The sequence below is a fragment of the Schistocerca nitens genome, chromosome 5 (genome assembly GCF_023898315.1).
Source record: "Schistocerca nitens isolate TAMUIC-IGC-003100 chromosome 5, iqSchNite1.1, whole genome shotgun sequence".
Classification (NCBI taxonomy): Eukaryota; Metazoa; Arthropoda; class Insecta; order Orthoptera; family Acrididae; genus Schistocerca; species Schistocerca nitens.
In genome coordinates this window covers 614,841,921-614,854,478 of record NC_064618.1, presented here as the reverse complement: position 1 = coordinate 614,854,478, position 12,558 = coordinate 614,841,921, and the positions used below count along the sequence as shown (strand labels likewise).

General features: G+C 44.6%; 1 protein-coding gene across 1 annotated transcript in view; it reads right to left on the bottom strand.

Annotated features, from left to right (window-relative positions):
• Positions 1–12,558, bottom strand: part of LOC126260619 (sodium/potassium/calcium exchanger Nckx30C) — a 1,588,423-nt gene that overhangs the window by 1,561,641 nt on the left and 14,224 nt on the right. The window contains exon 2 of the mRNA XM_049957957.1: positions 11,473–12,188. Within this exon, the coding sequence (XP_049813914.1) occupies positions 11,473–12,188 (716 nt within the window). The remainder of the gene's footprint in view (positions 1–11,472; positions 12,189–12,558) is intronic.

The following is a 12,558-nucleotide window of genomic DNA, read 5'->3' as shown; positions in this document are numbered from 1 at the left end:
TAAGATGATTTGCCGACGCAAACAACACGAAGATTCCAGACAACGACATAACGAACTTGGATCATTACTGAAAAAACATCCAGGACAAATAGGGTGCCTGCGGCTGAAAAATGTAACAAACGGCCCAAAAAAGTGTTTCATCACCGTCGTAGCTTGCACTCTTTTTTTCAGTCTGTAACCTCATTATTAATATTCATTTCATCAAAGTAAATCACTACGGACAGTCAGCTACGTAATGTAATTAAAATTAAGCCTGAATTCTGAGTGCAGTTCATTAGGACGCGATGTGTCTCCAGCCGTGTACAGGACAATGCATCCTGTCAACATGACTCGATGGTTAAATCAAATTTAGATCGTGGGAGCATTGTAGTTACACGACAAAAGTTTTATCAACACTAGAAGTTGTCCGCCTATAGGACGTACACCACATCCGACTTCATTACAGCATTCAGCCGCTATCGTGAGTCACAAAACATTGAAAATTTGGCTCATAGTGCTCGTCCGCCGTCAACAGCACTAGCTGATAACCGCTACCTACAAATTATAGGTCAAATGTACGCCAAGAAGAACGAAAGAGAATAGCGCGTTGCACCTCTGAAGACATTAGGAGGACTTAGTCGGCCCAGACAGTACATAATCATCTTAGTCTCTAGACGTTCGTTCATTACGAACTACACCATAAACTTCCTGGCAGATTAAAACTGTGTGCCCGACCGAGACTCTAACTCGGGACCTTTGCCTTTCGCGGGCAAGTGCTCTACCAACTGAGCTACCCAAGCACGACTCACGCCCCGTCCTCACAGCTTTACTTCTGCCAGTACCTCGTCTCATACCTTCCAAACTTAACAGAAGCTCTCCTGCGAACCTTGCAGAACTAGCACTCCTGAAAGAAAGGATATTGCGGAGACATGGCTTAGCTACAGTCTGGGGGATTTTTCCAGAATGAGATTTTCACTCTGCAGCGGAAGTTTCATATCAGCGCACACTCCGCTGCAGAGTGAAAATCTCATTCTGTCTACACCATAAACCTTTCAAAATCGTGGTGAGCAAAGAGACCTAGAATAGAACTTGTATCCATGGTGTTTCTTTCTGTTTCTCTTCACCGACGTGTGCCTTATGGATCGTCCTAGGAAAGTTAACATTCAGCCAGGTCGCACGTATAGTGTTCCACGAGTTCGTCAGGGAGATGAGTTAGGCACGCCTTGGCTTGGTACCATGTACTGACGTCGGAAGCCTCTCATCGTTAACAAGGGTGATTCGAGAGCTGTGCGACACCCGCACACAGTTGTCAACAAATACAGCAACAGGATCGTCTTTGGAAACGATAAAGGCCGTCCCATGAACATCTTCGTTCTGGAGGTGGTAATCAGCAGAATGGGGCGACCTACGCTATCTTCTGACATTAATCCGACTGAGCGTACTTGGTATCAGTTGAAACTCGCAGTGGGTCGTCACAGAAAGTTTCGTCACACACAGTGGGACTGCCGTCGAAGAGTAGAACAGGTGTAAGCAGTGGTGTGTCTACCACCTTGACAGCTTGCTAAGGAGAATCGAAGCGTGTTACAATGAAGGGGATATTGAACGTTAGCCAACAACAGAATTCGATTTTATATGTGTGCGGTAATCAACTTCGAACAGGTAGTCTTTATTTTGGCTGCTGTTTTTTGTTTCACAGTGAAATTATTTTATTTTAGTTTTATGAAACGTATCCTTTTCTTTTCCGCACCTATTGAATCTAAATCTACGCAAGTTCTAAGATGTTTTTTGAGCGATCTACATGGAAATGCGGTAGCGTTCTCGCTTCCCACGCCCGGGTTCCCGGGTTCGATTCCCGGCCGGGTCAGGGATTTTCTCTGCCTCGTGATGGCTGGGTGTTGTGTGCTGTCCTTAGGTTAGTTAGGTTTAAGTAGTTCTAAATTCTAGGGGACTTATGACCACAGCAGTTGAGTCCCATAGTGCTCAGAGCCATTTGAACCATTTTTACATGGAAAAGTATGGAAGTCTTTAACCGTCAATGGATGTCATACCGCTGAACAGTTAATTTACTACGTCTGTAAGTCAGATTAGAGTCACGTAGATACTGAGCATCATAGTTATTAATTGGAAGTGCAAGTTAAACCTGGCAGGACGAATACAGCACCAGTGCAAACTTAAGTAGTAGTAGAATACAAAAATTACACAGAAAGATATAGTGGACAGTGATTAAACTCAATTTCTCATTGAGATAAAGCCTTGTACTTTACACGGGATGCAAATGTTCCTCACAATCTGAAAAAGTATATGCCCTCGCGAGTCTTCACCCACCAATGACATGATGCCCGGACAAGTTGAGGTGAAGGACTGGCAGACTGAAGTAAAAATTAAGGTTTCGAGGTGACACATGCACCGGATATGACGTAGATTAGTTAGTAGTTTAGTAGAATAGAATAGGATAGTAGAGTAGGAACCTGCAGCGACAGTAAACTCCTTGCCTGCCTTGTGTCAGGGGCATGCTCATCGGGTTTACCTCTATGAGTCAGGCACTCAAGTAGGTTTATACTAACACTGGCACACATGTATCGCTGCAGGCAGTTAACACTAATCACCCGTAGTCATTAGAAAGTAATGCTAACATTACAAATAGTCTGCCTATTAACACAAGTAATACTGTCTGTAGTGTAGCAAATTAATATGAAGTAAGCTGCAATTGTAAATAACATTGTAGAATATTAGGACCCACTAATCATTAAGGTGGTGGGTTATTCTTGTATAATTATTATGATTGGAAATAAAGAATTTTTTAAAAAAACGCCAATTTTGATTTTTCTATTACATCTGATGTCCGGAGTAGCATGAAAACAGAAGATCTGGCGTCAAAAGCGTAATAAATCGGCTTTAAACACACAGCAGCAAATTAACAATTCTTCGTTCCTGGCAATACACAGTATAAGAGCAGTAGGCAGAATAAGAACAACTAGAGGTGATAGATAGTAAGATAATGAATGGCCAATCAAACAGTAAAGGAATTTCACGTTATTCACTACGAAATGCGACATATTTAAATCCAGACATAGCTGGCCAAGAAACTGAATGAAAGCTACATAAACAAGAGAAAATATTTTAGGTGAATTTTTGATTTTCCTCTGGTATTCGGTCTGATAGTGTCGTACAGCTTTCGTGATGTTTCAGCAAACTGGCTTACACCGTCCTCAAACGGTTCTCCTTGCTCAGTTACCAAACGTCTGAAAAACCCCAAAATCACATACTTGCACCATACGTAATAAGTACATCACAACTACAGTTCTTATGGCAAGTCACAATGATCTACGAAATTTTTGAAGGTTTTTCTATGCGTCGAGACGCGGACACTATTTTTCTAAAATGTTTTGTTCATCTGCAAATGTGCTCCTCTAACAACTGTTCCATAAAAGCAATAACTAACTATAAGAAATTTTGTACACACAGAATGATGTACTCAAGCGAGTGCCAGAAGCTGAAGCGAGCGAGAAATCGAATGGTTCCAATAATACTTAGTGATGACAATACAGTTACCTCAAAATTCCCCCTATAAAACTAAATAGAGGATTGTGGCAGAATACCTTAGACTCTGTTGCACGTCCGCTAGTCCGAAAGAAATACTTTCTGCGACTTGGCTCCACATAAAAGAAATCCCACAGGCGCCCAACTTGGTTACATTAGATCGACTTTATGTTAGCATAGCCCGCATACCCACAGCCCAGGATAGGGAAAAATGGACTTATCACATAACAGCAAGTAAAATAGCCGCTTAATATCACAGTTTCTAATATATAGATTTGTAGGATTTTTAGTCGGTTAGCAGCACCTACAGTTTCTGCAACTTGCGTTTCTCTAGGAACAACATGCGTGGTGAAGCAGTATTACGGGAGCAGGCTCAAGATGTTTCGCTGTAGTATCACACTGAAACATTCACTTACATTTTGTGGCCGTATACGTTCCAAACATTAAGAGTGGTTACAATAATAAGATTCGTCTTGAGGCACTGTATTATTTCGACGATCATCACACGTTCTTCTGTAAAACCTGTCATTTAAGCTATATAGCCATTACATTCTTCTTTACTTCTGTTCAATGGACGAATACGATGAAAGCTTATTTTGGCTGGCTCTGAGCACTATGGGACTCAACTGCTGAGGTCATAAGTCCCCTAGAACTTAGAACTACTTAAACCTAACTAATCTAAGGACATCACACACATCCATGCCCGAGGCAGGATTCGAACCTGCGACCGTAGCGGTCGCGCGGTTCCAGACTGTAGCGCCAGAACCTCTCGGCCACCAGCGGCCGGCAAAGCTTATTTTCATTATTTAGCAGCAAAGCAGAAGTGAAAATTATGGTTCAATAAAGTTTGTTCCACATTGTAAAGTGTCACGCAGAAAACTTACATTATTTATTCTTGTGTTCTAGGTGTTTCATCTATTTCAGGTTCAATACCAGGAACTCTAACACTTTCGTAAATTTTCACTTTGGTACTCTTATGAAATTGATGGAAATGGGTAGCAGTACAATTTCGCTACACGCCATGTGTGCTGTATTGTCATGCCTCATAAGGTACTTACGATATTGTAAATACTTTACACAGTGGAGAAATAGAAAAGTAAGAGGGTAGATACTTTCAGAATAGATCCGTATTAGAAATAGTTTGATTGCTGTCACTTAAGATATATAACCGTAAGGTTACTGTCAAAAGGAACCAGTTTCAGTGGAACGTGTCATCATCGTGTAAAGACAGTTAACACTATGTAAGTCTGTGAGGTTTCATGGCCGCTGACATTGAAGGCAAAATCTTCTGGGTTGTTACATCGCGTCATATTTCTTCTGTATGAGCAGTTAACCATGGACACCATAAGATCCTGAACAAGATAGCCGGCCGCCGTGGCCGAGCGGTTCTAGGCGCTTCAGTCCGGAACCGCGCTGCTGCTACGGTCGCAGGTTCGAATCCCGCCTCGGGCTCGGATGTGAGTGATGTCCTTAGGTTAGTTAGGTTTAAGTAGTTCTAAGTCTAGGGGACTGATGACCTCAGATGTTAAGTCCCATAGTGCTTAGAGCCATCTGAAAGATTTGAAAAAGATACCAAAAGGGGGATCGAAACTTTTAGCATAAAAAAGGAATATGACGCTGCCTCCCAACCCAGAAGATTTTACCATTAGTTAAAATTGTGTACGATAAAGAGTTTTCTAAAATACACTGATGGAAAAAAAATCGCAATACCAAGAAATAGTTGGGCGACATAAACGACAGTTGGTAGGCGTTTTTTTACATCTCAAATTTCGCACCAGTCACACCAGAGTGGCGTTAGTAGCACAACTATGAGGATACAAACCATGTCTGCTTTAAATCCACGCTGTAACGGTCGTGAGGGTAAGTTACCCCTTAGGCTGGACATGGTGAATCGATGTTAATCAAGAACGCCTGTAAAGCGGCAAAGATGCCATTATGAACACCGCATTCAGTTTGAACGATCTCGTGTAATATGACTATTAAAATCTGAACATTCCTTCCGCGATGCTGCAGAAAGAGTTGCCAGAATTGTATGCACTGTGCATGATCGCTGACAGCGGTAGTCACGAGATCGTATGGTCTCAAGACGGCCGGGCTCCGGATCGCGACGTGACACTACCCAGATGGAAAACCATCGTGTTCGGCGTAGGGTTCTGGCGTATCATACTGCATCTACAGCAGCAATTTGACCAGCAGGTGGTACCATAGTGACAACGAACTGTTACAAATCGGTTACTTCAAGAACAACTCCGATCCAGACGCCGTGTAGAGTGCATTCCACTGACCCCGGTGATGTCAAGGGAGATCTCATTGGAGGGTAGGGTGGAGGTCCGTTGCTTTTTTTTTATGAAAGCTGGTTGTGCCTCGACGCCAGTATGACCATGTTTTGGTCAGAAGGAGGCCTGTTGGGGGCCTGCAACCAACTTGTCTGCCTGCTAGACGCACTGGACCTGGAGTTATGCAATTTCGTATGACAATTGAAGCACTGTCGAGTTTATCCCACGCACCTTGACTGCAAATTTGTCCGTCAGTCTCGTTATTCGACATGTACTGTCATTCATCAGCATTCCAGCGTTATCCTGTTTCCAGCGAGATAACGCTCACCCACATACCGCTGTTGTGACCCAACATACTCTACAGAGGTCGACATGTTGCCCTGGACTGCTCGATCATCAGATCTGCCTGCAGTCGAGCACATATATGACATCATCGGACGACACCTCCACCGTCGTCAGCAACCAGCACTAACCGTCCCTTTAAGGACCGACCAACTGCAACAAGCATGCGTCTCCATCCAACAGAATCACATCGGGCACCTGCACAACACAACGAACGGGCATTTTAGCATGCTTGCATTCAACATTTTGGCGGCTACACCGGTTATTAATGTACCAGCATTTCGCATTAGCAATTGCTTACCTTGTGCCTTAATTAACCTGTGCTCTTGCCATCTTGACCCCTTACATATGTTACCAAAACAAATGTATTCCTGAAATTTCGTTATTCTACAGAAATTATTTTTTGGTGCTGCAATTTTTTTCGTCAGTATACATTCAGAAACAACGTACAGCATACCGAGCTACTTTCCATCTTACTTAGCTGGTAATTAATCTAGCGTGCGAAATAAGACTCAACTGTAACATTCTCAGTTAGTGCCGCTAAACAAATTTTCCAGCGCCTTATAATGTGTGAATACCGTGCATGTGTTTAAAACAATTATATGTGACGATTTTCTGATATTTTAATTACAGTTTTCCAGACTTAGACGGAACGCAGACACACAATGAGGGGAGATAAATAGTGTGTGTGTGGGGGGGGGGGGCGCTCAGTGAAGAGATTAGCAGCCAGGAGATAGCTTAAAATTCCTGCAAAATGTCTTCTGTAGCAGGGATCAGCTTCAGTGCCACCATCGTCGAGTCGTAGACTTTTTGTGTTCCTCGAGTGGCCATCTCACCGCAGTATCTGTTGGAACAATTCCGTTTGTAATGGCGAAGTGTTGAAAACGGAGTACAAACACATGGAACTATAAAAAGCGTAGAGTTCAGTACGTCGGTTGTGTGATGTCGTCAGTCATACGACCACACCGCCGCCTGAGAGATCGATCCGCCAGTGGCGATTCTCTCGATAAACGGAACAGAAGAACGACTGTGGTAGCCAAAGAGTACACATCCAGTCGCAGTACTTAGGCTCGCCGCGAGGAGCCGCTAGGCCACTTCGTGTGTAGCGGGAGTGTAGTGCAGTTGTGCCAGTCTACAGTTCGTAGCCACGCTAAGTGATCATCCAGCGCCGATGCTAGTTAGTCACCGTCTGCAGCTCAGTCATTGCTGTCATCAAATCTTTGTAGCCCAGTTCCAAGTCAGTCTTCAAATTCACCGGATTCGACATTCAAGATTACGAGAGATTAATTCGTCACTGCAAGATCTGTGACTTGTAAATTATGTCATTCTACAGACGTTTAGTCTAGTCGCGTCTTCTATAATTGTCAACCAACAGATCATGGACTACAATAAAGTTAAGTAATAAATACTTGCTCATTTTGTACTCCTGCTAATTAATTGTGTTTTCCTCTTGTAGCTACCAAGCAGTCTTGGCATAGTAGAACCCACGTTTCCACCTCCTTGGCTACCTCATATTTGCTACCTCATATTTGCTACCTCATGTTGAAGGACTCGGTTATGGTGGAAAATCGAGAGCCATCAGGTTGTAACCGATTCCACCGTCAGAAAGAGCTGAGAAGTGCGCTAGCAGATTTTGTGGGATTCAGAATGACCTGCTGTAATCTGTACCGCTTTACTGTACAACTGAGAAATGATATCACGTAGTGACCATTGAAGGACGGTTCTCTGTAAAATGTGTACACGCCCGAAGAATATATTTTTCAAAACAGACTGATTTCTTTTCCCACTGTTAAAATTAGCATATGAATGCCTATTCTTGTTTGTTTCGGATGAAAGAAATTTACGGAGAAGATATTTTTTCTTCTCCCTAACCATTAAATATCACATTACTGGTGGTAATTCTACAGCTGACAAGTAAAGTAAACAGTGGGGTTTTGTTCATTCATTTTTTCTGCTCCATGAAAGGGAGAAAAACATTTTCCGATGCAATATGTCCAACAGTGACGCATTCCGGTGTTCGTTATGTACGTGATTCAAAACGAAAGCCTTAGTTGATTATTACGTGGCAGGGAATTCTGATTGATCTAGAAGCTGTTAGACTTTACGAGGTGATACAACCCCCAAATGTCCACAGACATATGTCTGATCGTGTCTCTAACTGTTTTGTAGTCTGACAGTGAAAATTCCGTCCTCAGCCCTTGGAGTCATCGGATGACAGGTGTTTGTGCGAACACAGCGTCCTATGGTCAGACGATGTTCCATCTTGCTGAATGTACAGCAATGACGAAGAAAAGGGCCTGGTCTGCACTTGAACTTTTCTGGACTGGCTGCCAAGTGTCCAGGGTGATGTATTTAGCCGACCTGCGAGTTGACTACTGCAGGTTCCTGAAAGCGCACAGTGAGAAACCATACGGCGTACGGCCTGGATCCTCAGTGTCGCTGACACTATTTCCAGAACATGCTGAAACAACGTGATGGTGGAGAATAATTTTAGAGTTGCGATCGGCGCTATATCCATAGAAGATCGCGACATCAGTGGGAAGCACTTACGGCATAATTGTCTGAGTACATATTTATTTTTAAGATTTTATTGTTTCACATGCCTGTTTCCATCTTGCGACATTTGTCACCTATATCATTGAATCAGCAGTGTAATATGTAACAGCTTGAGTACCAAAAGTTTGAAATCGGTTATTGTTCTTAGCTTTTCGTTGTGGAATGCTACCACTGTTTTGTGAAAGAAATCAGAAATCTAGTGACCATATCTTTCTGCTGCTATAGAAAACACTCTTAGCTGTAGTTGGTGTCCGCCATATGAAATTCGACGTAACTCTTCCTTCGTCGACACTCGCTGATGGTAGTAAACGAACAATTTTGTATGTTCAAAATAAATACGTATAAATCATTATCTGACAGACGATACCAACAAAATTTCCATCGTTGTAAGAATTGAAGGCGTCACAAGATAATTTCAAGAAGCAGAGAAAGAGCTTATAAAAAATTAAAAACTAGAAAGATCATTTCTTACGAGACGGATGTAATCTGACACATTACCTTTGCGATACTTGAATTACAGAGAGGAAGGGCACTGCTAGATAGGATATTTCTACTGCTCTTGATGGTGACTGTGGCAGCAAGATCGTGTTTGTGTGTCTGCATGGTATTATACTGCATTTCTTCGATCTTTAAATATTTTCTCCTTAGTAACAATAAAGGGTAACCTAATTTTTATTATTATTAGTTACTTTGGAATTTAACAGAGCAAAGATCCAGCGCAACGTCATTCACTAAACATTCAGTGCTCTTGTGCTTATAGTTGATCGATACTGAAATGAATTTTAGATACGAAGTACATCTCTTCTTAAATCAATAGACGCGTTAGTCAGAGTTGTGTAAAAAAGATTTGATATTACAGCCTCGTCATTTGTAGAAAAGAATTCACCGTTTCGAGAAACACCTCCATGCTATTCGTCAATAGTAAAACTAGCTACTGCTGTGGCTACCAACTACATTAGGCTTGCTGTCACATATCAGTGGCAGAAGATACACATGAAAGTGGTAGTTGTCAGTTTTATTCTTAGCGACGAGGATACCACTTACTTTCAAAATACAGGGTGGGCCAAAATTTTAGGGTCAAAATTGTAAGGTGATAGAGGATCACAAGCCGAGTACTTTGAGAGTAGGAACCAATGCTCTGAAAGGAATATATACTTTTTTTATTGACATTAACAACTGATATTTTATAGGAAAGATTTTTCTTGGTGTTACCCAGTTTCAATGCTGCACGTTGTTACTTGGTTTTCATTAGAGATGTGGCTACCACAGTTGATAGAGACTGTGTCTCATGTTGTCTGCAAGAGTATGCAGTTTTCAACATGACGGTGCACCATCTCACTTCGATATTAATGTCATTGAGCATATCAACAACAGATACCCTAGTAGTCGAATTGGGGGGTGGGGGAGTGTATTGCCTATGAAATCGTTGGTACATAGAACTCCAGTTGACAGCGAAGAGGAACTTCCTGGTAGGATTGCTAGTTACATCTCTAAATTTTCGTCCACACCCTGTAGACCTCTTTGAAGTACATGGTAGAGGGTATTACACATTGGAGCGCGTATTACGATTCCTTCGCGTATTCATTCGAGTGTGTGGAATCGAAAGACTGATTTTAAATGCCTTTGTGAGCGCTGTTGTCAGTATATTCTTGTCCTCATGGTCCCTGTAGGAGCTGGCCGCAGCATATTCTCGTTATACAACAGATAATAAGGTTATTTAAGAGGTTGGAGCGAACTTTTATGTGCCATAGGTGCTGACCGTAGTATATACTCGTTATAGAACATATAACATGGTTATTTAAGACGGTGTACCACATTTTTATGCGCTATAGTAACGCATGCATTGAAACTGACATTTGTCGCTTTGGAAAGCTGCTATGAACAATACGAAACTATATTTTCATATTCGGCCATTAGTTCCTTACCTCAAAATACTCTATTTGTGTTAAGTAAGCTCTTCATTAATATTTTTTCAAGTCGCTAAATAATAAGAATCCACTTGTTATAAAAATTTTATTGGCGCGTTGGGGCGTCGTCAGAATACTAGAACCGAACTTGACATAATACGTCGTATCAAGCAGCAACTCTTGTTTTATTGTCCGAAAAATCGATTTTCGGTCACTTAGTGACCATCCTCAGTGCTGTATATACAATTAAAATAGGTACGCACTGGTTATAGCTTGAAACCAGTGCCTACCAATTTTAATTGCATATTACAGCACTGAGGATGGTCACTAAGTGACCGAAAATCGATTTTGCGGACAATAAAACAACAAAATACGGTCAATACTGATATTCCTTCCAATTCTATCCACTATTTGGTCGTGGTGCACAGAACACTCCATGGAGTTGCCAATCAAGTAGCAACTCTGCTAACATCGGCAGCAGAGGTATCACCTGAGGCGATTCTTTGTGTAACGTCTTTGTCTGAAATTATGATGCTGAGTCATGTCCGGTATGCAATAAGTGGATTCTAGTTAATTAGCAGCCAGAAGCAGTTTTAAGGCTTCTTGCGTGACCCTGTGTCAGAACTTATACTCCGCTTAGGATGCTCCATTGTCTACATAATTTTTACACTAAATATTTGGGACACTACGTATTATAAGAGTGACGCTGTGAAAGAATTAATGAATGTGCGTAGTATTATTAATAGCTTGTGGGCTTTTACGGTCCATTCTCGTGAGCTAGAAGATGGAATAAGTACGCGGGTCCGGAGGGAGGGTGTGGGAGCGAGCGACTAGGATAGCGCAGGCTGTAATGGCGCGAGTGCTCAACTCACCGATGGCATGAGCTGGTCGGTGCTGCGGACGCGGGTCACCCGGTTCTTGTACAGGTGCTTCTTGACGAAGCGCTCCACGGGCTGGTTCCACTTCATGAAGGACACGTAGCAGAGGTAGAAGCAGAAGAGGATGAGCGCCTCGTACCAGTGGATGTAGCTGTCGCGGAAGAAGAGGATCAGCGTGATGAGGCTGGCCGAGTAGAAGGTGCAGTCGCGGAACAGCGGCCACCACGTCAGCGTCAGCACGGTGCGGCTGAAGATGGCGCACATGCCGATCACGAACAGGATGTTGAAGACGGCCGAGCCGACGATGGTGCCGATACCGACGTCGTCGAAGGACACGAAGACGCCAATGACGCTGGTGAAGAGCTCGGGCGCGGAGCCGCCCGCCGCCATGAAGGTGGCGCCCGCCACGTCGTCCTGGATGTCCAGCTTCTCGATGATGACGTCCAGCGCCGGCACGAAGAACTCGTCGCAGACGATTGCGAGCGCGACGAACATGTAGATGACGCCGAGCAGGTGCAGCACGACGGCGCCGCGCCGCCGCTGCTCCAGCGAGAAGAGGTCGCGCGGGAAGAGCGGCGCCTTGACCGGGACCTCGGTGTCGTTGACGAACGTGTCGTTGCCGAGCGCGTCGCCGGCGAGCTCGGCCGCGGCGTCGGCGTCGGCGTCGGCGTCGGAGGCGTCGTCCCCGAGCGCGTAGTAGTCGGCGGCGGCTGCGGCGGCGGCGCCGGCGCGGCGGTCGCAGCGGGCGGCGGCGGCCAGCAGCAGCAGCAGCAGGGCCAGCGGGAGGCTGGCGGGGCGCGCCATCGCTGCGGCGTGTGCGCTCGCCTCGGCTGCCGCCGCCTGACTCGGCCGGCCGCCCCGCGCGCCGCCCGGTCGATAGGCAGCCCGCGCGCCGCCGCGCCGACGCTGACGACGCCGCCGCCGACGGCGCCACCCCCGCCAGCCGCAGCGCCGCTCCCCCTGCGCTGCCCGGACCCGCGCCAGCGCTGCCCCAGTGCGCGGGACGCTGCCTACCCTGCCCTCCGTCCTCCGCCCGTGACGCCGGTCGCCGGGTGTCCGGGCCCAATGAAAGTGTGTCAC